Below are 27,652 nucleotides of genomic sequence, written 5' to 3'. Positions count from 1 at the left end.
GTCCAACCGTAACCCAACTCTAGCACTAACCCGTGTCCCTAAGAGCCTCGTGCAGGTGCAGGCAGGGGCTGCAGGCAGGGCAGGTGCAGGCAGGGGGTGCAGGCAGGGGGATGCAGGCAGGGCAGGTGCAGGCAGGGGGTGCAGGCAGGGGGATGCAGGCAGGGGGTGCAGGCAGGGGGTGCAGGCAGGGGGTGCAGGCAGGGGTGCAGACAGGGGGTGCAGACAGGGGGTGCAGGCAGGGGGTGCAGGCAGGGGGTGCAGGCATCGCCCGTCGCAGCAGCGCCCCCTGCCGTCCTCACCCCGCCCTGCAGCCGCGGGGGGGTCGGGCCCGCAAAGACGGCTCCAAAAAGCAGCGCAAAGACGGCTCCAAAAAGCGGAGCAAAGACAGCTCCGTTTCCTTGTTGAGCAGCCTGATTTCCAAGTTCTGTCCTGAAATACCCCTGTAGCCATTTACCAGTAGGATTGCACAGGAACACCTCCCCCTTTCTTTAAAGCAGTTTCTGCATTCTTGTATGTATAAACGGGCAATAAATAAGCAAGTGACCTATCTGCAGGAAAACCAAGTGACTCCAAACACCAGACCCAAGCCCAGCGCTGGGAGCTGCATCCCGCAGAGCCCAACCGCCCGTCAATAATCAGAACGAACAACTCACACAAATTAATTCGCCAAAATGATTTTTCCAATCGGCTTGGAGCAGAGCGTGCGTTCAAGGATCTGCTGCACGGGGTGGTGAGAAAAAGGCAAATGCGGGCTAGAAATGGTTGCCAACTCCTGATGCGGTGAGCACCGAGCATCGCCTGTGGCAGTGCGGGGGGTGCCTGTGCAGCACCGGGATTGATGCTGTGGGAGCAAGGAACTTGCAGGGAGGGTTTCCCCAAAGCAGGGGAGATCTGGGCACTGCCAGCCCCCCGGGGAAGGACTGAGAACCAGCCCCGGCTTCCCCACCATCACTAGGTACAGGATTTACCACCTGGAACCATGGAACCGCAGCAGCCGTACGTGGGGCGAGCAAAAGTGGTGGGGACCTGCTGACCTGGGAGAGGCTCTTCATGTGCAAACTGCAAACTGTTTTATTTAATTCAGTGCAAGAAGAGATGAATGGGCTGAGCAGCTACTTCTGTCCACAGAGGGGCTGCAAAAATTAAAACCATAAGTAACCATTAGAGACCACTTATTGCAACTTATATCTGTTGTGGGTCATAGTGTGACCCAAAAATCTACTCTGTTGGGCCCAGAGACCGGAGTGAGGCTAAATATTTCGGATTCCTCCCAGGATTTGTGCTTGATTAAAACCATTGGTCAGGGCCAGCGGAGACAGCCCATGGCAGGTGACAGTAGGGTCCACCATGCTGCATCTCCAGGTGGGACTGGAGAAAACGCAGAAAGGCACAACAAGTCTTACTGCAGATAAAAAGCGAAGCTCAGAGCATGGTATTTAGATATAATCAAAATGTGACTCCAAGTATTGCCCATAGAGAGATGCCTGGTTTCCCTGGCCCTGCTCAGGCCACCCCAGGAGCTCCTCCTGCCCCCATCACCCCCATTTCCATCCCCATCTCATGCCCCGTCCAGCCGCTGCCAGCGAAAGCAGCTCGCCATGGAGAAGACCTTTCATCTTTCTGCACCGTGCATGAAGAGCTCCTTGACCCCAAGTCAGAAGGATGTTTTCCAGCCTTCAGAAGACTTTTGCAGCTTTTCTTCCAGCCCTCTTTTGTGCTCCTACCGGCTTCATTGGAGACTGACAGCAGAGCTGCTGCCGTGTTCCTGTAATAGCTTTTCCAATTCCGTGTGAAGGATCTAGGTCACTCCTGACTTCTTGCTATTCCCCTTTTATATACCCGACATCAGGCGGATGCACAGAATGACTCTGAAGACGCCCTGAATGATGCTTTGTGAGACAAAGGCTCTTGTTCTGGGGAATGTGTTTTCCTGGCTCCCAGGTGCAGTTTTGCGGATGGCTCTTCAAACACAGCGGCTGGACTGGGACTAATTAATGATCCCGATGGGTTTGCAGCAGTAACCTGTCCTGCACATTCGTTTTATCATCAGCAAATGTTACTGCATATTTTGTGATTGTCATCTACATCTTTAATAAAATTACTCCAAAGCTCTGTATTTATAATCCCAGTCCCAGTAGGAACAGCATCTCTCCTTCCTTAGAAGGGAAGGGGCTGGAGCACAAGTGTGATGGAGCGGCTGAGGGACCTGGGGGTTCAGCTGGAGAACAGGAGCTGAGGGGAGACCTTCTGATCTCTGAACTGCCTGAAAGGAGCTTGGAGCCAGGGGGGGTCGGGCTCTGCTCCCCAGGAACAAGCGCCAGGAGCAGAGGAAACGGCCTCAAGTTGCGCCAGGGGAGGTTGAGGTTGGATTTAGGAACAATTTCTTCCCCAAAGGGCTGTGGGGCATTGAACAGGCTGCCCAGGGCAGTGCTGGAGTCACCATCCCTGGAGGGTTGGACATGGAGATGATGTTCTCAGGACATGGGGCAATGCCAGGGCTGGGTTAATGGTTGGACTCGATGATCTTGAGGGTCTTTTCCAACCCGAATGATTCTGTGATTCTGTGATTCATCTCACGGTGCTGGTGTTGGTAGGGAGGTCTGTCGTGAAGCCAGAGACAGCTGATGAGGCCTGTTAACCCTCATTTGCATAGCCAGTTTAGAGCATTTAATTATTTCCTTGGTGGTAGCATTTCCACACTGGCTTGTATTCAGTCTGCCGATCCACACGGCACTGCCAAGATACCCGCTTAAAACTGCTCAGACTTGGCCTGGTCCAGCACGGATGTTTTCACCAGCCTCGATCTCTCACAACAAAGACCATGAGTTTATCCAGCAAGACCTACTTTCCATGCCAAAAGCCATTAATTACATTGTTTAGCCAATGCTTAGTTGTAGAAACTCAATTATCCTTCCCACCATTTGATCTGGGTTCGTGGCTTCCTTTCTCCAACCGTCATGACCATTTTGTAATCCCCCAGTCCCTCGGGAGTTTCCAAGCTTTCAAGACTTGCTAAATCTCACTATTCAGAACTCAGCTTTCCAGCTAAATCCCCTGTGAGCCCCGGTTTTAGGTTTTCCAGAGTGTCAACTTGAAAATATTCCATGTCATTATTCAGCTAGCACCCTCCTCGGTGCAAAACGACGGGTTTTCCAAGGACAACCAGCCAAACCGGAGCAGTACTTAGATGAACTCATACCAGATTCACAAAGAAAAGTCTCCCAAAAAGATGCATACGACCTTTAGTCACTTGCGGACTCTGCATTCTGGTTTGTTGATTATGTATTCTCCAAATTAGCAGAAAATAGGTTGGTTTGTTTTGCATTCTAAATGGATATTCTATTCTGAAGGGACTAGAAAGGTGCCACACTCATTGGGAGGGTGATCCCCGCCAGCAGCCCACGGAGAGGCTGGTGCCAGGGTTGGGTTATGGTTGAACGCGATGATCTTGAGGGTCTCTTCCAACCAAACTGATTCTATGATGCCAAGTGATTGTGTCCCTACCCCTTCACATCCGCTGCTCCCTCCCCAGCCCACGGCAGCTCATCCCAACCCTTCCCCGCAGCCCCAGTGATTGACTTGGCCGCGCTGGGAACCTGCGGCGCTAATGACCCATGGGCAGCAGGTTGTCACGTCCCGGGGACGGCGTTTCCTTCCGAGCCGCGGATCAAAGACGACTCTGGAGTCGTGAGTCCCGGCGGGAGGGGGAGAGGTCAGCCTGGATTAAGATGTGCAGTAATTTGTGAAGGGTATGAACAGAAGAAACAAGCTATTAGGGAAAGTATTTGTGGCTGGCGGGATTAAAGAGCAACAGTAGGAAAGGTTTAAAATAAGCTAGGAAGAAAGGAAATTCAAACCCGTGTGAGTCTATTAATAGACACAGGGAATTTATTAACAGCTGTAACAAATCAGGTGTTCAATAACTTTCTAAGTTCTGCTTTTGCAGAGAAACTGGATCATTTTTCTTGTAATGCATAAAGCTGATGAGGTACTTGCAAGGTTGCTATTAGCCAAGAAATTTAAACAGTATGCATTCAAAATAAACTTATTTTTCAGGCCTGGAGAACCCAAAGAGAAGCATCGTTACAGAGCTGATGGAGATAAAGAGCAGGCTTTTGAAATACCAGACGGCTGATGCTGGTATTGAGCTATCATGAAAACGTGAAATCACATAATTATGGCCTGGCTAGTTTGACATTAGAATAATAGAAAGATTATATATATATATATGTAGCCAAGTTTGTTGGGTGCTAAGTAGCAAAGATGGGGTGGATGGGATGGACAGTTGTGCTCAGGAAAGCAGCAGCTCTGGTAAGGAGTGAGGGGTGAGCGAAGCAGACCTGAGGTGCAGGAATGACTTTTTAAAGGATGTTTTTGCTTAAAAGTGGGTGCATATACTGGAGAGGAGGGGGTACGAACAGGGCGTGTGGATCCTGAACATGGCACGGTGACACATTGGCACTTGGCACCCAGGCTTGGTGTCACCGTGGATGTGGAAAAGACAGAAACAGCTGAAAAGAGCGATCAGAAATGGGAGAAAGAGAAGCGAATTACAGTGAGAAAATGTGTTCTTTTGCCTCAGGAGGAGATCGCAAGGGCACGGGGTTTGCAGGAGTTTGCAGGGGCTTTGCAGGGGTTTGCTGCCCTGCAAGCTGGCCGGGAAAGGCAGAGCTGCCTGCAAACAATTGGGAGACAAAGCCAGCAAGTTTCCCACAACCAAAAGAGGTTACTTGTGTTCACAAAGTTGATTTTCCAGCCCATGGAGCCTTCAGAACTAAACCAGACCCTTTGGGGAAGACATAGCCCAGGTAAAGTCAGCAGCTGGTCTCAATATGAGGCTGCCTTGGGAAAGGGAACGTATGGGAGGTCCTGCAAGGTGATCTGCTGCCCATTCGGGCTTTCAAGTCTAAATAACCTTTTCTCCTGCCTCTTCAAGACATGGGGAAGAGATTCCCACCTCCCATCTGCAAGGGAGATGTCAGGTCAAACAGCATGTCAGGGTTACTCTGCGTTTCTTTAGATCACCCTCCTCTGCATCCGTCCCTGTCCCCTATCATCAACTTTTCTTTAAATATCAGACTTGGGATAAGGACCACGAGATGATAAGGCTCTTCTAGCAGAATATGGTCCGTATTTATATAATTCATGCCAGATTCAGGATCAATTTCTAGCAGAACACAAAGTCGATGATATAATGGGAACATTACAAAGAGTGGGAACCAGCCTAGGAGGAAGTTTAGTCCTGGACTGCGGAGAGGGACTAACCAGGGAGAAGGAGGGAGGGGAGAAGAACAGACAGCAGGAGGACTTCTTCCCAGTCACCTTAGCTTATATTCACCCACATCCTCTCCTTCTGAAGGCTCCTGCTCAGAATGTCTGACACCACACGCATCAGGGTCCCAGTGCCCTTTTGCCACCGTCAGCTCCCGGTGGCTCGTGGTGCTGCCGCTCTGCGAGAGCTGCCCCGAACCAGACTGCAAGTGTGCTTCAGCTTTTTTGGCAACACTTCATAATAAACAGCAAACCATTTCTGCGGCTCGTTTCCATTGTAATATTAATCAAACTGAATTCCTGCGGTGCTCATATGGATGTCATATGTAAATCCTTCTGAACTCGGCTGCTGCTAACTCTAAATTAAAGTCAATGGGGAAATTTCTCTCCTTTCTCCATCTTCAGCTCTTGCGCATTTGTTCCATTCATGAAATCCTGATTATTTTGGAAATGAGGAAATACCAGAGTTGATGAAACCCATGAGGAGCATTGATAGTACTTGTGAATTTGCAGGGAAGGTGCTCAGACGCCGTGCTGATAGGCAGCACTGTGGAGCCCTGCTATGGCAGCGAACACACCTCTGCGTCCTACCATCACACCAAGCACTGCACGTATTGAAACCAAATCCCTCAGCAGCATTTGCAACTGTCCATTGCCTCAATGCAAATATTTTAGGAACAAGAGGGTTTCCAGGCCAGCGGTGGTGGGTACCACCATTCAGAAGTTCTGGAACAACTCCCTCTCAAAGAGTTTTCCCCCCAGACCTTAGAAATCCCACTCCATTTGATAAAATATATCTTTATTTATCATTTTTTGTAGGGGCAAACAGGCAAATACAGGTTGTATTTTGCTCTGAGAGTACCGCTCTGATTTGTGTCCTGAGAAGGGGGTCACAGCTGGCTGGAAGGGGTCCTGCTGGGGTGGGAGGAAAGGGAAGATCTGGGGGTTGGTTGTCTGTCCCCAGGGCTTGGTCGTGCTGCGTGGGCTCCACCCTGGTCCTGGGCGTCTCCAGTGGGGCGTGGGGACCCAGACGTGGATGGACATCACTCTCTGGTACCCGCAGGATTTCTGGGGAGCACTGGGGTTTATCCCAAGGTTGGGATAAACTCTGCACTGTGCCCAGAGCGCGGGGTGAGGTCGGGGGCGTGAAGTGGGCACGGCGTGAAGTGGGCACGGCGTGGGGCTGCCCGCGCTGCTCGGAAACGCTCGGGAGAGTTCGTGAGAGCCGAGTCGGACCGAGCCGGGCCGAGCGGAGCCGAGCCCCGTCGGGCAGAGCCGAGCCGGGCCGAGCGGAGCCGAGCCCCGTCGGGCAGAGCCGAGCCGGGCCGAGCGGAGCCGAGCGGAGCCGAGCCCAGTCGGGCAGAGCCGAGCCGGGCCGAGCCCAGTCGCGAACTCCCCGCTCGCGGCGCGGCGGCGCCGTCCCGGGCAGCAGGGGGCGGCGCGGGGCCGGGCCGGGCCGGGCCCGTCCGCGCTCCCTCCCCCGCTCCCCGCCTTCCCTGCGCGTCGGAAACATGGCGGCGGCGAGGGACTGAGCAGCGCAGCGCTCAGCGGCCGCGCAGGTGAGGGGGCGGCGGGGGCGGCGCGGTGCGCTCCGGCCCGGCCCGGCGAGGCGCTGCCGGAGGCCGGGCGGAGATCGGGGGCGCAGGCCCCGGCGGCGGCAGCGCGGCAGGCCCGGCCCGGCCCGGCGCGGGTCCCGCCTGTCAGCGCGGCCCGGCCGCCGCCTCCCCCGCGGGGCCGCGGTGGCTGCGGCCGGAGGCGCCGTGTCAGCGGCCGCACCTGTTGGTGCCCGTCAGGGCCCGGCCCGGCGCCCCCCGGGGCCTCGCCGGTGGGGCCGCGGCTCCCGCCGGCAGCGGGGCAGAGGCCCGGGGGTCCGCTCCGGCCTCCCGCCCCTGCCCGGGGCCGCTTCCCGGCCGGGTTGGAGCTGCCGGTGAAGCACCTTGGAGAGGCTTTGTTGTCGCTCCAGGTGCCGGGCAGGCTCGGCCGGACGGCCCCGCCAGCGGCTCGTCCAGCGGCCCCGGCTGTCGCGTTCAGCAAAGGCCTCGGGGCGGCTTTCCCGGCCCCCCCCCGGCAGCGCTGCCAGGACAGTCCTGGCATGAACAGGGAAGCAAGACCGAGCTGCCCGAGGGTTCGCAGGAGGCGGCCGCTGCCCGCGGGCTGTGCCCGGGGAGGTTTGTGCCCTTCCCTCCCCACGAACCCCTTAGGACCTCGGTGAGCCCTCCGGTACCACGGTGCGCTCTGGAGGTGGACAGCGACGCCCTGAGCAGGACCCGCCACCAGGTCCGTGTCTCCGGAGGTGTCAGGGGTGACCCCCCAGCCGGACGGAGAAGCCCCATAACAGCATCCCTGGGAAACGTCCGCACCCTGTGCAGCCCCCTGAGCCGAGCGATTGCGCAGAGCTGCGAGGGAGACAAGATTGGAGCTTTTTGTGCACAGTAAGATGTTTAAAAATAAACACAGTGTCAGGCAGGCTCCTGCCGCACGTCGTTCAGCTTTAATCCGCAGGCTCTTTGAAGCTCCCGTGTAAAACCAGGGCAGCAGTTTGGAGCCTTCACAACTAAAGGTAGAAAGAGCGAATCTAAACAGGCATCCAGAGTTTTGGATGCACTGAGCCACTTGGCTCCCTTTGGCCTCAGATGTTTTAGTTTCAGCAGCTGAATACTAAACTAATTATTTCCATGGGTAAAGTCAGGACACAGAGACCCAGCTCCAGGGTACCCAGCTTGGATTTTTGTCTCTGTTTCTGTTTACTGTTGTTGTTTATAGCAAACACTGTGCACTGAGTGGCTGAGCACAGCCATGTGGTCGCTCTTCTTCGGCAGCCAGTAGTATTGGGGAAAAATATTCTCTCACCGTGGTTCTACTGCCTGAGCGACGGCATCGAGCGGGTTGGACCGGGGGTGTTGGTGGAGGGACGGCTCCTCTCCTCCTCCTCTCGGCCTTCCTCTTACCTTCACGCTTTTGCTGGAAATATTTGGAGTATGGCTTGGTGGTTTCATGCCTCCCTTGCTCTTTGTAGCAAGCACCAGCTTGTGGCTTGGTGCTAATTTAGGGAACAAAACTCAGCTGGTGGGGGGCTCAGTTTGGGACTAACTGGCTGCAGCCTCGCAGGGCCTGCGCTGGTGGGTAGTTCAGGATCTGCCCAGTAGATGGTATGAAAATGCAGATGGAAAGAGGGGAGTCCTTTCAGATGGGGAAAAGGGAAATACCTGTATTGCTGTGCTACTTAAAGTCTTTATTTTATTGAAGTGTGTTTTATTTGAAAGAGATACACTGGCCTTCGGTCCTCCTGTTTTGGTATTATGTCTTAGGAAATGATAAATCTACATCTTGACAATCTGCTTTCTAGTCAAATATTTAGTATTAAATGAATCAGATTGTTAGCTAATTAAAAGAAAGCAGGAGTGCGAGCGGCGTCCCCTGCGAGTTGTGGGCCTGCGTCACCTGCTTTTTCTGCATCTAAAATGTTATTAACATTTAACTCTTGAGGCATTCCTCTAGAAACTCGATGAATTTTGCAGCACAGTTTGGTGTCTTTAAATGAACGCTGCTGTTAGGGGATAAAACGGGGATGTTGTTCGTCAAGCAGCTGTGTTCCAGACTGGTGTGAGTGCTCTGGGGTTGTGTCCTTGCTGTGTATCTCATTTAACTTTATTCCATAGCTTCAGACACTGTGTTTGGGGGGGACCTCCAGAGATGCCCTCGGTGTTTCCCACCCCTGGGGTAAGGTCACATCCAAACCCTTCCCGAGCAGTGTTTTTTCTTTTAAGGCTCTTCCTGCTGGTAATTTCGCACCCTGTGCCGATGACGGATGCGGGCGCTCGCACCTCCTCACCATTAGAGAGGTTTTTATGGTGTTTAATCAAAATCTTGGTCTTGCGCTTGGAGCCTGTTCCTTCTTCTCTGGTCTCCAGGGCACGTGAAGAACACTCTGCTCCCTACATCTCCACAGCGAAGTTCGAGCTATTTGAAGACTTTTCTCCTTTTCCTCAGCTGAACAAGCTGTTTCTCTGCTCTTTTCATTGCTCTTGTCCACACAGCTGATCTCTGCCCCTCCGGACTCTGCTGTAGATCCACGCTTTCCTGGTCAGGCTGGGCTTGGTAGGACTGCGTTAGTTGAACTGCTGTGGAGCGGTTGTAATATGTGGGACCAAATGACCCCATTTTGGGTATGTCTGGGTATGGTTATGTGAAAAAGAATGCAGATCAGACGTTTGCATATTTGTACGTTGAACTGTGCGTTTGTGGCAAAGGACTTGGCGTGCTCGGCGAGCTCCTATTGCAAAACCTGGAGCAGCGCACTGGTGAGTTGAAGCTTGGCACGTTCGGGTCTCTTAAAGCCGTAATGTTTGCATCCAGCTCCCTGTCTTTTTTCTTTTTCTTGGCTGCAACTCAAATGCAGTTTGTGATGAGACAAGCAGATTTTGAGTCATTTACTCATCCATTTATGTTTGAAAAGTTTCCTGACAACATGGCCATGAGAAATGAAGCGAGGTGCGTTGAGGACAGAGCGGCAGCCCCAGCTGCTTTTGCAAGGTGGTTAATCTCCTGCATGTGTGTATGTGTTATGTAATTCAGAAACATGCCCAGGTGAAAATCATCCCCACAATTAAACTCTGGGTGTAACAGAACTGTAACTCTGACCACCTGGTATAGCACATGCACTCCAAGCTACCTGAGGTGAACAATGTTTCATTCCACTTTATTTGCAGGATGACAGGGTCTAATCCAAAGGAAAATGCCTTTTTTTTTCAGTACATTTGTAAAGAACTCCTTTCTTACCAAGCTTAAGTATCTGACAGTGGAGACTTTTATAAAATGCTTGCTCAATATTTAGAGCGATAATGCAAGTCTGAAAGTAGCAGGGAGCACATGAAGCCTCCCATCTGTACCACCAGGTCTCACTGGGCACGGGCTTGGAGCAAACAAGTCTCATCCATGTCCAGTGTCTGGTGGGGGCTCTGGGTAACACAGGTCACCCCACCTCTTGTTTGCGAAGCTCTGTGCTGATTGTCCTGTTCATAGGGCATTTCAGCGGTAGCTTCGATTGTGAGCAGGAGAGTCCGGTACAGGAGCATCACTGCAGCCTGGCTGGTGCTGGAAACGTAGTTAATTCCCAGAGATCTGCATTAAACTTCCTTGAAAAAACAGGATAATACTTATCTCCTTTACAAGGTTCCTGACAGACAAGCTCTAGCAGATTTGGCTGCTGTGATGTACATTATTGCGATCTGCAGGCTTCGCTCAGACACCCACCAGGTATTTCTGCCGCTGTCGCAGGGATTTAAGCAGAGTTTGTGCCTCTGTTCTCACTGTGCATAGTCTTGCTGGTTTATGCAGAGTCATCCTGAGCAAAAGTTCAAGAATTTGGCTGTGAACCGAAGGCAAAGATGAAGGTTTTGCTGTGGCTGCTGTTCGTGGCAGCCTCATCCGCCCGGCCAGCGGGATGTGCTGATGTCTTCAGCTGCTGGAATTGGGTCCACCAGCACTCGTCTTGCTGAGATGTGACTTTACCAGCAGCCGTAAGTCATCCTTGCAGCTCCACTGCGTGCTGGGTAACTGGGCACCGGAGATAAGGAGACGAGAGCAGAGATGAGTCGATATGGCCATTACCGACATGAGGGTTTGACACAGGGCTCCTTTTTTCCCCCAGTACAAGCTTGTGCTTCTGAAATACACACACCCCTCTCTATTTCTTGCTCAGAAGTTTTCTTGTATGTGTTGTAAATTGGATGGTATTAGCACCAGTCAGCAGGCTGCCTCCTTTGGGAGGTGCCTCCTCCGGCCACTGTGCTCCGAGTTACCCAGCTCCAGTTCTTATGTTTTGCAGTCTGACACAGTGCGAACAGTCCAGAAACCTCCCCGTGGCTCGGTTTTGTTTTTAACAACGGAAACCGTAGGAGTAGATGCCAGTGGAAATTTGTGAAGCTCCGTCTTTGCCCATTGAGAAACACATGATCCCTCTCCTGGCCCTTCCAGCATTGCACCCACACTGTGTCAGGTCCTTTCTCCTGGATATCGTGGCAGGGGAATAGATTTGGTGCCCAGATTGCTGTGGTTTGCTTGGGCAAACTTTGTGGGGTGTGCGCACCCTTCTGAGCCCCCCCGGGCACTGCTGATGTCCTGCTGGGAAAAGCGGTTGCTTTCCAGGAAGGAATTTGCGTCTCGGGCGGGAGCTGGAGGAGCGTGTGCTGTTCCTGTCAGTTGAGCGCTGGCAGGGCGCTGTGCAGGCTGAGAGCCCAGAGCTGCTTCGGCTGCAGCCGCTTTGCACCAAGTGAGCCGCAGCCTCCTCGGGTCCCTTTGGCAATGGCTTTGGCAGTGGCCTTGCCCAGCGCCCGCCTGGCAGAGGCCAGCGCCTCGGCGGCTGCTGGGCGCAGTGCTGGATTTGTCCGCCCTGACGTGCCCCTGTGTGACAGCCGCCCCTCACGCTGGGTCCCGTCCCCATTCCCAGCGCTCGCTGTCCCTGTTCCCCGGGCTCCCCCATCTCCCCCGCCATGCTGAGCCCTCTCTGCCTGCGTTTGAAGCGCTGGGACACGTGTCCAGCTGCGTCTCCAGCCATCGGGCTGGGGGGGGCAGTGTATGTTCCTTCTCGCTGGCTGTTGGTCGGGAAGCCTCCCGGGCCGGCCGCCAGGCTGCCTGCCCTCCCCGCGTCCCCGGCGAGCGGCGCGGGCTGCGCTGCACGTGTGTGCGGGGGCGGCGGGCCGAGCCGCGCTCCTCCGAGGCAAGAACTTTGGCTCTGGCTCCCGGCAGCACGAAACGCCGTCCACGCCGTACGGCTTCGTGTCCCCGAAACCAGCCGGTCTGCAGAGGTGAGGTCGGTCCCAGGCTGGCGCTGGACGCGCTGCGTGGGCTCCGCGGCGTGTTCGGGCGCCTCCACGCAGCGCTCCCCTCCCTGCGGCGCTGCTGCAACGAGCCCCTCGCCTCCCCGGTCTCCTCCTCCACCGCAGTGTGGCCTTTCCTGCCTAAGGGCACGCAGAAGGTAGGAGAAATTTCTGCTCTGGAAATGGAGCATTATTTAAGTGAACGCGCGGTGAGCAGGTAGAGGAGCTGATGAGGTCTGATGTGGACCGAGGAGGAAGTTACACCAAATCCACTTTCTAAAAATAAGCCAAGTGAATGTTCCCTCAGCCTGGAGGCTGCTGTTTTGTGTATGCTGAGTGTGTTTGCATTTTTGTTGTTTTGTTTTGTTCCAGCAAATTAAAAGAAAGATGCTACACTCCATTAAAATACTGCAGTGGCTGTGTGATCCGACATGAGCTTATGAAGAAAGTCTTGGTTGTTTCAGTGTTTCTAGAAGTGACCTTGAGGCATTACCTGCGCATGGCGTTTCCTAGAGGTTTGTCTAAGCTGTTCTTAAAGATTTCCGGTGGTGGTGATTCAGACTTTCCTCGGCAATCTACTCCACTGCCTGACTATTCACATCGTTGAGGAGCTTTGCTTGATTTCAGGCTCGTATTACTGGGTTTTAACCCCATCATCTTAATGTGTCACCTTCTCTCTGGCAGGCTACCAAAGAGAAGAAAAATTCTATAAATCTAAAAGCGATTATTCATGTAGAGTTTGATCTTCCGTCCTACCTTTCCCTTCGGTGTTCAGAGAGCATCTGCTGCTCTGCTGCGCTCTGTGGTTTTAATTACTCGCTCCTGACTCCTCGGGTTGCGTTGGCCATAACTCAGTCCTTGATCTGTGCAGACGACGGTGAGAACGTGGTGCCTGAAGTGACGTGGGTTTTATTAAAATTGTATATTGCGAATCGCCCAGTTCTCTCATATTTCTGTAGCAAAATGCATGTCTCAAACATCTCATGGAGTTTTTGGTTAGTGATACATTCTGTGCAAATCAACAAGATAACGTTAAAAGTTACATTATTTCGAAGCATCATATAGAGAGGCTGCTGATAAAGCTGAGTGGGAAGGAGCAGAATGTTGTTCTCCATCACGAGGTGGGGTTTTGTCTCCTTAGCCTGTGGTTGACCGTTTTATGAGATGTGCGTTTGCTGTGAACTTCACGATCTGCAGCTGATTTCCCATCCCTTTCCATGCCACAGTGGCTCTTCCTAATAACTTCAAGGCGTTATCATAACATTTCTTCGTCTCAATCACTGATAAAATTGTTATGATGCAGATGGAAGATTGGAAACTGCTAAATTAGTGATGTGCTATCCAAATGTTAGGATTGTTATTAATTTACACTTGCATTAGTAGTTCTTACTAGTTTGGTAAGAGCGTGTCCCTTGGTTGTGGAAGTTTACACCTCTGAGGTTTTGGTGCTGTTAGTGTTCTGTCCTTGTGTGCAGATTACTCAGCAAAACGCTTTTCCTTTTTCTGTAGCAGAATACCTGCTGTGCCCCACGTTATGTACAGGTGACCCGTCATCGTCCAGACGATATTGGTGACGATTGGCAACAGGTATCAGTCTAACCAGCGAGGCCACCACCTTGCTGCTCACCACAAGGGCAATGAACGCCGACAGACGGCCGATCCTCTGGCTTGTCACGTCTTCAGAGGTGAAATCCATGTTGACAGTCCCAAAATTGGGGGGTTTGGGTGGCTTTCCCACGCCACACGTCCCCCAGCGTGCAGGAGGGAGCGGGTTGTGCAACAGTGAATTGGCTTTTGCCGCAGCCGGGGCAGGAGGAGCCGATTCCACTCGGGTGTCATCCAGGCCCCTGTGCTGTAAATCGGGGCAGTCCTGCTGTGTCCAGCACTGCGCTGAGCCTGGGAGGTGCCTTCGTTATCTTGGCTCGTTTTCCATCACCATAAGCCTTGCTGTCATCTCCTGCCTCGCTGGCACCATTTCTAGCGTGTATGTGGCAGAATATATCCAGCATCATCCACCGTGCCTGACCGGAGGGCTCGCTCTCTTCTGGGTCTGTTCAGTTATTTCATATTGTTGTCAGCTGGAAAATCTGTAAATACTCTGTGATATTTTATGGCTTTATAAGCTGTACAAAATGTCCAGCAGGTAGTTTAATGTCTAGCAGATACAGCCTGCAAGAGCGCGTTGTTTTCATTAGCTCTTTGGCAGACACTGAACATACTTTCGGAGCTGCAGGATGGACTTTTGGTTGCTTGTGGCCATGGTTTGTTTTTTTATATTGGCGTCTACCGTGTGTACATGTTGCTGCCAAAGTAAGAGATTTCATCCTGTCTTGTTCAGACAACAGTGGGGGGGCCTCACAAGATTCTTTTTAGTTTTCTGAGCTCTTCACGAATGTAAAGCAGCCTAACAACTTTTTCTTTATCTAATTAAAAGCAATCTGTTCGGGGTTCTTGCAGGAACCGGCTGGTGATTTTTCCTCTCTGGGAGCAACTCTCTTGAGAGAATAATTCTGTATACTGTTAGATTGCTTTTTCTTTTCTTATTAAAGTTTACAGAAGCTCTGACGGACGCTTGGTAACGTTTCCTTGTATCCAGGCTTTGCAGCCTGCGGAGGAACTTTCACCTATTTCAGTAGATTTAGACTTTTGACTCCTGGGATTTTAGCACCTTAAGTCACAGACGAGACCAGAGTTATACCCAGGGTAAAAATAGAAAGCAGTAATTAATACCCATCCTTGGTGAGCCTGGCTCTTCTAGTCTCTCTTGACATGTTACGCTGCTGCAATTTCCTTTCCTGTTCCTGAGAAATAGATTAATTAATATCTGTCTACATAAGTGAGAAAATAAACCGAAGATGTTTGTTTCCTGCCCTGGCACGCTGTTCCCTTGGGTCTCCCTTCGCCCTCCATCATCGCTCCTTCCTCCCATCATCGCTCTTCACCTCCATCAGAGACTGGATTATCTGGATTGTCTCAATGCTCCGAGCGGCAGAGACCGACTCCTCTTCAGCTCTCACAGGGGTAAACCCAGGTTTCTGTGGCTCTTCCCCACACCGTGAGGGTTTGGAGATAGATATATATATATATTTGTATATATTTAATTTATTTTGCAGATTGAGAGAGATCAGTAGGAACTTCTTCTTGTCTGTCATCCGTTTGCACAAGAAAAATCAGCTGCTGGGAGGGTTGGAGCGAAGGGCTCTGAGCGAATGCACCCTCAGCACGTTGGGTGACACCAAGCTGGGTGGTGGAGGTGACACCCCTGGCTAGGGAAATGAGTGTATATTGAATATATATTGAGTATATATTGTCTTCCTGGAGTTAAGCCACATTCGTTTCATTAATTAGTATTACAAATCATGTGTATATATATACATGATTATATGTATATGGTCCAGCAGAGAATAGGCTTGATGAAATTTTTTTTTGTAGAATATACATACTGGGTGTTGAACAGAGACCTGTGGAGAATTTACACATCGGGGCGCATTTTGGGGGCCACATACAGCGTGTCTGTAATTGCTATAAGGAAAAGCAGTCGTGATTTACTGTGTTAGCCTACCATGGAGCTGGGGGGGAAGGTTGTGCCTCTGGTACAGCCTGATGATGATATGGAAACCATGCACTGGGGTTTTTTTTTATGTAGTGCTGTTTAAATTCTTATTTAAAGACTTTGAAGCATCTTATTGTTTGGTTTTGTATGGGGTGACTTTGTAACCGTCACGGGCAGAATCCCATTTCAAGGTCTTCTGTAAGCCATCTGCTTTCATTAATAGCTTTTGGATGTGGCGTGCGGCTCAGCGCACATTAAAATACCCACATTGCTGCAGAACTTTCTTTCGGGGCTGCGTGGGTTTGTCCTGCCCGGGCGGGAGGGCGCTCAGCGCTGCTCCGCTCAGCGTGTCCTCATCGGCCCATCCGCGGTGTGTGAGCCGGCGCAGGGCTGGGGTGCAGCGGGTCTCTGCACCTCTCCTGGGAGGAAACCCCAGGTCAGGTTCACTCCAGTTGAGCTTAAGCGCAGCCGGGCAGGGAGGGGGTTGTCCCGCTCCGCTCTGGCCTCACCTGGGCACTGTGTGCAGGGCTGGGGACACGGGATGAAAAGGGTATTGAGCTACTGGAGACTGTCCAGAAGAGGCCACAAAGCTGGTGAAGTTTGGAGTATGAGGAGTGGCTGGAGTCCCTGGGTTGGTTCAGCTGGAGCAGAGCAGACTGAGGGCAGAGGGAGCAGCAGGACAGGGCTGAGCTCTTCTCTCTGCGACCAGGGAAGGGTTCCCGTGAGGAAACATGCGTTGAAGCAGACATTAAATCGAGGGGGTTTTTACTGGCTGGGCTGCTTGTGGTGCACAACACTAATGCCTTTATGGGGGAAGAAAAAATCAATGACCGCAGGCCTGGTGCGTTATGAGAAACCATCAGGATTTTCTTGTCGCTGTCCCATGGGATTTCCAAGAAGCGTCATTCTCACAGTCCTCTGGCAATATTCAGAGCGTTTTTTTTCCTCTTGATCCTAATCTGTGGGGTGTGCATCTGACCTAATCAAACCACTTCTCAGCTTCGCTGTTGGTAGTTTTCTTCCTGCTCTTTCTGAAGGCGTCTTGCCTGCTGGCAAGTGCATTGTCCAGGGGTTTGGCGCCGGCCGCGCTGTCAGCAGCACTTCGGTTCCCTTTCAATCAGCCGCGGCAGCGCTGGGAGCTGACTTGGCCCCATCCCAAGGTTCGCCAGAGTCTTCCTCGGATAATAGGAAGTCCAAACAACCCCAGGAAATAATTCAGATGTAAGCGGTGCCTTTAGTGGAATAAAGAAGCGCCTAGAAGAGACATTAAGAACCTCAGCTTTAACTCTTTTCATAATTATACACTCCGAAGGAGCGGAGACTTTGTAGATAAAGAGATTAGGTGCATTTTATGAGATCGGTATAGCTGTGACAGTACCTTTCATCCACATTTTCTCACTTTGGCACCATTTAATGGCAGAATATTGCAGAGCGGGATACCCCGTAACCCTGACAGTCCCTTCCCACCTGGCAGAGGTAAATGGAATCACTCTCCATGATAAGGAGGAGGTTTTGGAAGAGCCCGTTGCTAAGAGCGATGCGGGGAGAACATAATTAGATTGAGGTGCAGTTGGGGGATGTTTGTGCTGAGGGTTTTCAGCGCGGGCTGGGGCTGCCCTGGGATGCTCGTCCCAGCTTTTCTTCTTCATCAGGCAAAAGGAACTTACATCCAAGGTGTAAATCTCGGTCAAAACCCATTCAGGGGGTCCCTGGGGTGCTAACGAGGCTGTGTCGTGCTGGTGCCGCGGCAAGCGCTCGGCGTTTCCGTGCCGGAGCGCGGCAGCCGGGCGGTGCCGTGGTGCACGGGGCTCGCTGCTCCCCACCTCTCACAAAACTTCTGCTCGAGTCCCAACGGCCTGTGCATTTCATACTTTGCTGTAGTTATAAACACTCTTCTGCTTTTTAATATATTTGTCCTTTTTAATGTTAATTGTTTCCTTGTGTTGATAACATCCTCCATGAGGAAGCTGCACGTCTGTTAGTTTCCAATAAACAAAATTTGCTTCTCCCTGGTATATACTTTGTGGTTTTTGGTGTTATACGTTGGTCCTGCCGCACGATAGGAGGGATAATTTGGAGTCCTCACTTCACTCCCTTGGTGCTATTCATTATTTTATACGCCTCTCCTGTGGTCTCTCTCCTTTTCATTACTAATCAGCTCTAGTCTTTCAAATCCTTGTGTGTGTGATAGTTTCATTTTACAAGAGCTGAACTAGTTTCTATCAGCTCAGTTGATGTGATCTTACTCATATCAAAGGTGCGTAACGGCAGCGGTCCCGTGTGCTCCCTGCGAGCCCAACTTAAACTGCGTCAAGTTTTGCGCTGCTTTGCTATGGCAAGTGGGAATGTTTGTTGCAGCTGTCTTTAAATTTAAATCTGGATGTTTTAAATGAATTAAATATGAACATGAATAATGCAACTGGTAACCTAGCCTTCCTGCAATTAAATGCAAACTTTTTCATTTTGTCTCTATGCTTTCAGGTTTTGATATGCCGCAGTATTTGTACTGACTTTACTGTCTTGTAGGAATGATGGGGAACTAGAGCCCATGACAGTTCAGTGGAGCCGTTGGCACTTTTGATATCTCGGTGAGTGGAACTTGTTTGAAACGGTGGGAAAGGCACTTTTTTTGCTACAAAAGGCAGCAAATCAGTTGGCCTTTTTACATTTTAAGGTAGCGTCCTGCCGAAATAAATTTGCGTGTCGATCTGTCCTTTCAGGGTATAAATTCTGGAAGCCAGCACCACATAAAGCTGTGGTCTGTGCTTGCAAGGTTATCTCGCTGCCCGCAAGCATGAGACATAGAGCTTTGGAAAAGGAGTTTTAACTTGGGTGTGCAGCTTTGTACAAGAGCTTCTGGAGACCATTGCAGCGTGTGCTGGGCTGTGTGCGCTTTATTTGATGTAAAAGTGAGATTGTCTCCTTTGTGTCATTGACCCAGCCGACAAGTTCCCATCGGGGGCACGTTTGTGCCTGGGGTTGGTCAGGAAGATCTATCTGTGAATAGCCCATTTTTCTCCCTTGGATACCGAACTGTAGCTTCTGCTATTTATGACTTTAAGGTTTTTTCCATCCTTCAGCCCCTGGACAATGTAGGAGCGCACAGCCCCGCAGCGCGCTGCTCCCGCTCCTGCGGAGCCGCTCAGCTCGTCTGCTCTGCCCTTCGCTTTCTCCTCTCTAGACCACAGCGTCCCAGGCTGCCTGGGCTTGAGGGACCCCTGGAGATCACCTGCTAGCGCAGGGTCACCAGAGCGGATCGCAAGGGTCGGTCCAGGCGGGTTTGGACGTCTCCACACCCGCTCTGGCCCAAACGGGGCACATTTACCATGAGTTTGTAGGTACTTGGGTGAGTCCCGCGTGCGGGGAGCGGAGCAGACAGCAGAGGGGCAGAGCCAGAGGGGGCGAGTGCGTGTCTGGTGCCTTCATATAACACCTTTCACCCTGGGTTTTATGGCTGGGGGACTGTTCCTACCATGACTGCGAGCTTTGAATAAAAACGACTGAAGAAAAGTATGAAAAGAAGCATTAAACGTTGTAAATAAGCTCTTGCGTGTAGATTACCTTCTGCTATTGAAAGGAAAAGAGACTTTACTCCTTTCACAAGCGTGCACAAACACACACACTGTTTATGAGAGAGGCAGTGAGGGACTACTGTGTACCTTTGGATTGGATTAAAAAATAACTAGCGCTTTTTTTCCCTTTAGTATTTAATATTCTTTTAATATTTTCCTTCTCAGAGTATTGCTCCATGTGTCAAACGCTGCACATAAAGGCTGTAGTTAATAGCGCTTTTATAGAAAACTGAGGCCTTAATTTCTTTTAGATTTGGAAAAAGGCTGGTTTTCCAAATCCAAACTTCTCGCCAAGTTGGATCTGCAAATAAGCCCTGAAGCAGCAACTCAGCATCGCGTCCTGGGACGGCTGCGTCTTCCTCCCTTCGGCCTGACCGAGCAGAACGGAGTTACATTGTCCCAGTCCTTCAGCAGTTAGTGTAGTGTCAAAACACGCTTTTCCTGGCTTTCCTAAGGGCTTGTTTGTTCGGGTATATTCTGTCAGGCCTTGAGCACATGGGAGGCACATGTGAGATGGGCCGTGCGGAGCCCTGCACACGCGTCTCCAAGAGCTCTGATTGTCAGTAACATTTCCTTATAGCAAGAATGCAAATGCTTTTTCTTTCTAAGGCCAGTCCAGTGAAGTTTTTTTCTCTAACCAGGAAAAACAACATGCAGCGCAACTTGGACATTCGTAGCGGTGCTAATAGCAAAAGCATTTCCTGGGTTGTTGTCCAATTTCTCATCCTGATTACGCAGGGCTGCTGCGAGCTATTTGCATTGCAAGTGGCGAGCTGGGGATTGCGGTGCTGCTCTGCCAGGGTTAATGTTATGTGTCCGTGTGTTTTCTTTCATAAATTTCAGCTCTGCCTCCCTTTGTTAGGAAGGGCGGCCCCCGTTCCGCACACGTGGGACCCGCTGTGGGGCTGGCACGGACACTGGCGTATGCTCCTCTCGCTTATTTATGCCACTCCCGTGGCCGTAAATTTGAAGTTGTCCACGTATTGCAGAAAGACTTGTACTTTCAGGGGGGCTGAAATGAATTGTGTTCAGTAGGAGATGGTTTGTGCAACCCAGGGTGAAAGAGCATCTATTTTCTCCCTGCTGCGTGATTAGTTAATGATTGTGTGCTCCAGAATGGGGGAATTTTCTCATGTTTATTTCTTTTGTCCTAGACATCTTCAGTTATCCAAAACCAAGCCAGTCCCAGGATAAGGACGGCAGCAGGTGATATAATGCGGAAACCAGGCCCTCAAAAAGGTGAGTGGTGACGCTTGGCACAGCCCGGCTGGCGCGGAGCGAGGACCGAGCGCAGCGCACGGGGAGGCCGGCGAGGGGGCGGGAGTGCGGGGACGCGCGGGTTCCACACTCAGAATGGAGTCATAGAGTTACAGAATCATTTCAGTTGGAAGAAACCCTCAGGATCATCACGTCCAACTGTTCCCCCACCCCTGGCACTGCCCCGTGTCCTGAGAACCTCATGTCTGTCTGTCCAACCCTCCAGGGATGGTGACTCCAGCACTGCCCTGGGCAGCCTGTTCCAATGCCCCACAGCCCTTTGGGGAAGAAATTGTTCCTAAATCCAACCTCAACCTCCCCGGCGCAACTTGAGGCCGTTTCCTCTGCTCCTGGCGCTTGTTCCTGGGGAGCAGAGCCCGACCCCCCTGGCTCCAAGCTCCTTTCAGGCAGGTCAGAGATCAGAAGGTCTCCCCTCAGCTCCTGTTCTCCAGCTGAACCCCCAGGTCCCTCAGCCGCTCCATCACACTTGTGCTCCAGCCCCTCACCAGCTCCGTTCCCTTCCCTGCACTCTCTAGTACCGCCCCCTCAGCATGCAGAGGTGGATTCATCAGAGCACCCCCAAAACAAGCAGGGGAAGGTCCCTCGCCGGGCGCACCCGGCAGCTCGTGGGTGCAGCGTTGGGCGGTGGGGCTGCTCTGCACAGCCCGCGGCACCTGCCAGTGCTCCCAGCGTGGGGCAAACTGCTTCTCCGCTGGCACAAGCCTCCCCCCTCTAATGAGGCGTGAAACCAAAGACCAGCCCACCTCGTGGAGATTAAATCTGTTACGGGCGCTTACCTCTTGCTGCCCGAGTCTCTCCTCCCATTAGCGCAGCGGCAGCCGCGTGCGCCCTGCCCTGTCCTGCCAGCCCCAACTGAAAGGGTGAAGTCGAGCAAACTGCTCACACTGAGCCGCTCGGACTCCTCGTGCTTAACAAAAATATCGATTTCCTTTAGTCTCGTGCCGTTCATGTGCGTTCAGCTGGAGTGATCTCATCACATCGGGAAGATGGGGGAAGGGAGAAGCGTAGAGGATGGAGCATCCTCCGCAGTTCTTTGTTCACATCTGCTACACGCTCGCAAGGTTTATTGCAGGAGATTTCTATGCTCGATTTCTCTCCTCGCTTTATTTTTTTTAAACGTCTCCTTTGCTTCTCTGGCGGTTCATCTTACAGAAGCGTTGTTCTCTTCCTAACGCCGCTTGTCCTTTAATGAAGTGAGAATAAATGAAGGCAAGCAGGGAATGGGGAGAGCCTGCTGCGAGGCAGCTGGAGGGCTTGGTAATGAAGAGGCAGGTTGATTAGTCAGCAGCGTGGCCGGGTTGCTGGATCCTCGCCCCCCGCTCGTCCTCCTCCCTGGTGCAGCCGGACACCTCCAGCCCGCCCGGCCTGCAGAACAACACCTGTATCGCACACACGTGGGTTTCTGTCCTACTTACCTCGCTTTTTTAATAATGCATTGAACTTCTCCTTTTTCTTCATTTGCCTGCGGAAATTCGTGGGTTTCTTTCCCCCTCTGCTGCTTGTGCAGCCTGCTTAATGAGGATTTTTGCATGTTAAAAGTTAAGAATGAAAAGTAGCTTCACCTGCAGAGTGTGGCAAAGGCTGCGTTGCGACACCGGGAGCACCGTTACCCATCTGGGGGGCTTTTTTGTTTCTGACTTCAATACTTCGTGTCCTTTATTCTTAAGGAGATGGCAGAACACTGTTCTTCATGGGAATACATTTATAGGAGGGGTGCCCTTCCAGCTTTTTCATTCACCTCTCTTCCAGGAGGTTCTTTGGCAGGTCCATCTAGTGATGCTGTGGCCACACTCCATACGTCCCTCGCGTTCTTTTAAGGGATAAAACCTACATGCCGTCCTCCTGTCCATTGTAGTGAAAAGAGCTCATCAGGAAGAGAAGGTTGCAAAAATAGCGGTCCAAACCAATTTCAGACATCTTGAGACCCACCAGTCTACTGCTTTTTACATTAGTGTGGGAGAACAGTAGTCGGTGAGGACTAGGCAGAGCCTAAGATGCAAATGCTGATTCCTCATGTGAGGTCTCCTGAGCTTTAGACAAGTCACCCCTGTTACCTGGGGCCATGAAAGGGAGGCCCGAGGTGTCTGCAAAGCAGGTGACACGACCAGATAATGTGCAAGGGTTCATTCGCTGGCTTCCTTCACTGACACAGGTGCTTTGTTTCTTGTTTCAGCCATAGACTGGAAAGATGGTAAAAAGCACAAGTACGGCCGCCCGTCAGAGTCTCCCTCCCAGTACCAAGGTAAGAGAACTCCCTTCTCCCATTAAGTTTTTTTACCTAAAAGCTTTCTGATGCGCACGTGTCCGCTTGGCGAGTGTGTGGTGGAGCAGTGGGGATCGGGGATCTCCCCCTGCAAGGGGCTGAAACTGCAGCCGCTTACTGGCACAGAGTGTCCTGCAGTCCAGGCTGCAAGGAGTTCTGCTCAGAGCTCTTACTGGCCTGGGACACCTGAGAAGAAGCAAAGCAGACAGCGTCGTGGTGTTGGAAACCTATTAGTTTTGCCTCGCACATTCTCATGTTTCTTCTGAGCGAGACAGTGAGGAAGCGGGATCATGTTATCGGTCGTAGCCGTGAGCAATAGAGAACGTGCGGGCGGATTGATGGCTGAGCAAAATGAAATGCTAACGGGTGGGATGTGCGGGAGCTCTGCCGACCCCTCGGAGGCTGCGCCCAGGCGTCGCGGGAGCCGGTGGAGCCGCCAGCAGAGACGGTGCTCTGCTCATTTTCATACCGAGCTGCTGCTTTCACGTGCTGCCTTGATGCTCGTTAGCAGACACGCATATGGGCTGCAGACTTTAATGGGATGCCTTGATCTGGGTAGGCCGCGTTCTCCTTCACAGATGTGACCTGAAACGCGCCTGTATCATTTCAGTTGGATTGATGACCCCTCGGGAGCTGAAATGCTAATGGAGACCAAACCAGACTTTGGTTAAAGATATAAACAGAAACTCCATCTTCATTTAAATTCTGGGCAAAAGATCAACACGAAATGCAACGCGATGAGAATCCAAACACAAGGGTGCAGAGTTGCATTGTTCGCAACTACTGTAGTTTGACCCCTTGGGGGTGTGGAGTGTTTTGTTTGTAGTAAATATTTGTGAAGGTGAAGACATCAGAGGCCACATCTGACACTCTGCCTGCAGTAACACCTCCCTTTGGCACAGGCGCTGGTGAGGAGCTTTCCTAAGCAAGCAGAAGTGACAGACAGTCACCCTTCGTGGGCATTTTCACAGCCGGGTTACAGGGAGTCGTACAGATTAACAATTCTAGGCTTTTCTTTAGCTCACGGAGTCACCAGGAACCAGAGAAAAGCCACCTTGGCTTTTTTAAACTCGACCAAGAAAACATTCTCCAGTGCTACCTGCTCAGGCCAGATCAGAAACAAGCATCTTGTAAACTAGAAGGCCCTGTTCCTCTACAGTGAGACATCCAGTTTATTAATATGAATAAGAATACCGAAAGAATATAAAATACAAGGTAGCTCCCCAATTAAAAACACCTCAAGTACCTCCTGCTTTTTTCTTTTGTATTGGCAGCTCTCCCTTTGTTGTAAAAACAAAACAAAAGCCAAACCAAAAAACAACCCAACAAACCCCCAACAATCAAACAAACCCCAAATTTCATGTCCTGCCATTTTCTTCTGATTCTTCCTGCAGTTTTCAGGTTGAAGCTGGTCGTATGTGGTTAAGCATACTTGGAAGTTCTTGCTTCACAAGCATTGTATCGCCAGCTCAGTACTATCACTGAACTGATTTAAAACCGTTCTCACAGTTCAGGGGAGTCTTTCTGCTGCTCCTGCTTTTCTTTGCAAAATAAGTCGCCAGAACCCTGAGTCGTAAGTAGCTGCAGTTCTGGTGTTTTGTGTGTGTCTTCATCTGGGTCCCAACAGGCTCTAGAATTAATCTCAAATAAGTTCCATGTCCAGACGCTATTTTTAGAGGCGCGCAGCTGTCTCCGAAATTTACAGCTCCTGCTGGGATTGTGCAGCGTCGGCCTCGGCCGCGGCGCGGGCTGCTGAGGAGCAGAACGGCCTCGCTCGGTGCGGGGGGAAAGGGGAAGGATTAAAACCATGACTCCCTCTAATAGCGAGGGATTGGAACCAGCTGAGGAGAGGGCAGGATTCTGCTTTTTGCAAATGAAATTGCGGAGCGCAGCTGATGCTCCGCGAGGCGCTCGCAGGGCCGCCCGGGCTGAGCCGAGCCCAGGGCAGCAGCCAGAGCTCTGGGTGCAGCGACACCTTTCCATGCCTGGGTATTTATTACACATTGTCAATACAAAGACTTTCATCGATGTAACTGAGCGTAAAAGTTGTATCTTGAATTAAATCAAAATAATTTTGATTTTTTGAAAGCATCGCTGCTGTGAATCACAGATTTTCTTCATTCACCGTTGGCTGAACGGAAAATACAGGCGAAGGGTTGGAAACGTGAACTCTGTGGAGTCAAGGGCGGCTGTGAGAGTCTGTAAACAGAAATATATTCAGCCAGTGTGGGAGAGAAACTGTATTTGTTTCTGCCCACTGTATTTAACAGTGTGCCAGTCATCTGCACAGGAGGTGCCAAGAAAGCAGCAGTTCTTTCTATTTATTTGTAGCTAGTAGCTTATTGAGCCCTTGTGCACCAAAGTAACGTGTGCTGACCTTAATGCCTGGATTTTCAGAGGTGTGTTGTACCCCGCAGTACCTAAGATGGTTCTTAATGCAGCTTTTGTTTCGAAAATAGACTGATTAAAAACTCGACGTGAATAGGGGGAGCGGCAGCTGACTCTAATTGTGCCGCCGCTGATGCTCTTGAAGCGCCTTGAGAACGGGCGTCTCCCGGGAGCCGTTCGGCTGAATACGAGCTGATGTCGTGCTGGAAGGATCTGTTCCCAGCTGCTCCGTTTAAATGGCAAAAGTCATCATTTGCTCAGATCACAGGAGCTTTTAATTCCTCATTTAATAACAGGTTTCCCTGGATGGCAAATTGCTTTTGTCGGGGGTAAAACGCGCCGGGTGGAAGGGGCTTTGGTGTGGGGACTGAGCTGCCCCGCTCACTAAATCCCAGTTTGGAGCATCCCCATGTCCATCCTGCCTGAGCTGCGGGCTCCGTGTCCACTTCAGGGAATTAATTACTGACCTGTCCGCTAATTGCTGGGGGTGGGCCGATACCTGCCCCAGCTGCTGGACCAGGGGACCCGCAGCATCAGCACAGCGCAGAGTTTCCTGGTGATTTGGGCTCTTCCAGCCCGCGGGGACTGTCTGTGATCCCCAGACTGTGCAGTGTGTTTGACGAGTGATTTTCAAGGGGCAGTTGTCTGGAAGGCTCCACGCATTCCCATCTGTGCTGGGTGTTTGCCATTAAGGTGTGGGTTGTTACCGTGGGGTTGTGCGGGACGGTGCCGGCAGCCCCGCGCTTTGTTCTGCCTGTCAGCTGCAGTTGTAAATCTTCCGTGGTCACAAACATCACAGGATCTTGATGGAAACACGTTGCCTGTGAGCACCTCCTCTGTGAGAACGGGAGAACTGCTGCCGTTGGGAGTCCAGCCGTCTCTATGTGTGAGATTTTTGCTCTTCGGTTCCTATTTGAATCCTTTTCTCTTCTCAGGTCACTTCACCTGGGAGAAATACCTGAAAGAGACATGTGCCATTCCAGCTCCTGCCCATTGCTTCAAGCAGGTAAGGGAGTGAATTAAACCAAGAAGGGACAAAGGTGTTGGTCCATTGGTGACCCAGGAGTTATGTGCCTGGAAGGGGCCCCTTTCTGAGCAAGGAAGATGCGTAAGGATACTGGAGACTTAACAGAAAGCTGAGTTTGCTGAAGCAACGATTAAGAAGTTACGTTCAGGTGCTGCAAATGTTAGAGCAGTGCAGAAGGCTTCAGATGTGCGTGGATGGGAACACGAGGATGTTTTTTCTCTCTGCCGAGCACAGGGTCTTGGAGAAAATGTTCTAAGAGGCTGAGATCCAGGTTTTGGTGGATCCTGCCCGGCAAAGAGATTTTCTTCAGAACTCACCAGATCTTTGCGAATTGAGTAGCACCCAGTCAGGCACTGCGTACTGGAGCATGGAGGTGATAATGATGAGTATGGGAGAGAACTGACGTGGCACCCCTGGTTCTGGACAGAGGGGCAGCAGCACAGAGGAGCATCTGTTTGCCTCTTGGGTCGGGTGGGTGATTCTCCTGAGAAGAGGGCTGAGAGAAGCGGGTAGGTCTGGTTGTCTAGATGATGCAGCACCAAAAGACAGCGGTCAGGGTCACAGATCTGCCAGGGCCTGCTCATCTGTCTTTGCTGCTCTGTGCTTGGAGGACGCTGTCAGTCTTCAGTAGAATCCATTTTGATGCTGTTAGGGCTTAAGCTTTATGACAGAGATGGTGCTTATATTGAAAATCCCAGCTCTGACTGGATCCCCCGTTCTTCTCTTTGCAGTCATACACTCCACCTGCAAACGAATTCAAGATCAGCATGAAACTAGAAGCCCAGGACCCCAGGAACACCACGTCCACCTGCATCGCCACCGTGGTGGGGCTGACCGGCGCGCGGCTCCGCCTGCGCCTCGACGGCAGCGATAACAAGAACGACTTCTGGCGGCTGGTGGACTCTGCTGAAATCCAGCCCATAGGCAACTGTGAGAAGAACGGAGGGATGCTGCAGCCTCCCCTGGGTGAGCTGAAGTTCAACTGTCCAGCGAGCTCCTGCGTTATCTGTGGGGTAAAACCTGGGCTTTTTTATATTTGTGTGCTTGGGACAGAGACCCAGGGACTGCCCCTGCCTGCTGCTGTAATAGCGTAGACCAGCTCTGTTAATTTGGGCTGTTAAACAGATGTATCCCGCACCGGGTCTGTATTTCCACATGGACGTCGTGGCATAGATAGGGAAATGTATTAGAGGGTGGGTGAAAGAGCAGTTTGCACCTTGGTGAGCTGCTCACTGCTCCTTGCAGCTCAGGCTCAGGATTAGCACATACGGACCATGCTGCTCCATTTCCCAGAGGACACACAAGCGATCGAGCTGCACCCCAAAGTCCTGGCGACCTCGGGGTGTGGATGGTGGCCTTTTCTGGGTGATTTTCTGTATGAGGACAGAAGGACTCCAGGTTCTTTTTCTCCAGGAGCCACCACACAGTCACACAGACACGTAGTGGCCACTGTGGCCACTGCCCATTGCTTCTGACCGTGGT

At 51.6% G+C, this 27,652-nt stretch overlaps 1 protein-coding gene across 9 annotated transcripts in view; it reads left to right on the top strand.

The window, feature by feature from the left end:
- The first annotated feature begins 6,749 nt into the window (after positions 1-6,749).
- Positions 6,750-27,652, top strand: part of SCMH1 (Scm polycomb group protein homolog 1) — a 45,568-nt gene continuing 24,665 nt past the window's right edge. For 7 of the 9 annotated variants that reach the window (XR_014185959.1, XM_082071611.1, XM_082071608.1 and 4 more), the window contains exons 1-6: positions 6,750-6,830; positions 18,169-18,230; positions 20,369-20,453; positions 22,666-22,734; positions 26,079-26,149; positions 26,902-27,136. Coding sequence is in view for 8 of the 9 variants with exons in the window: in XM_082071611.1 (XP_081927737.1) it covers positions 20,429-20,453; positions 22,666-22,734; positions 26,079-26,149; positions 26,902-27,136 (400 nt within the window). In the remaining variant the exon portion in view is untranslated. Of the gene's footprint in view, positions 6,831-7,462; positions 7,704-18,123; positions 18,231-20,368; positions 20,454-22,665; positions 22,735-26,078; positions 26,150-26,901; positions 27,137-27,652 lie in introns of those variants that run through there. The other 2 variants (XM_082071605.1, XM_082071606.1) reach the window with 2 other exon arrangements.

The sequence above is a fragment of the Streptopelia decaocto genome (assembly GCF_964273445.1).
Source record: "Streptopelia decaocto genome assembly, chromosome: 23".
NCBI classification, from domain to species: domain Eukaryota; kingdom Metazoa; phylum Chordata; class Aves; order Columbiformes; family Columbidae; genus Streptopelia; species Streptopelia decaocto.
The sequence above is the reverse complement of the archived record's forward strand: the minus strand, read 5'-3'. Positions and strand labels throughout refer to the sequence as shown.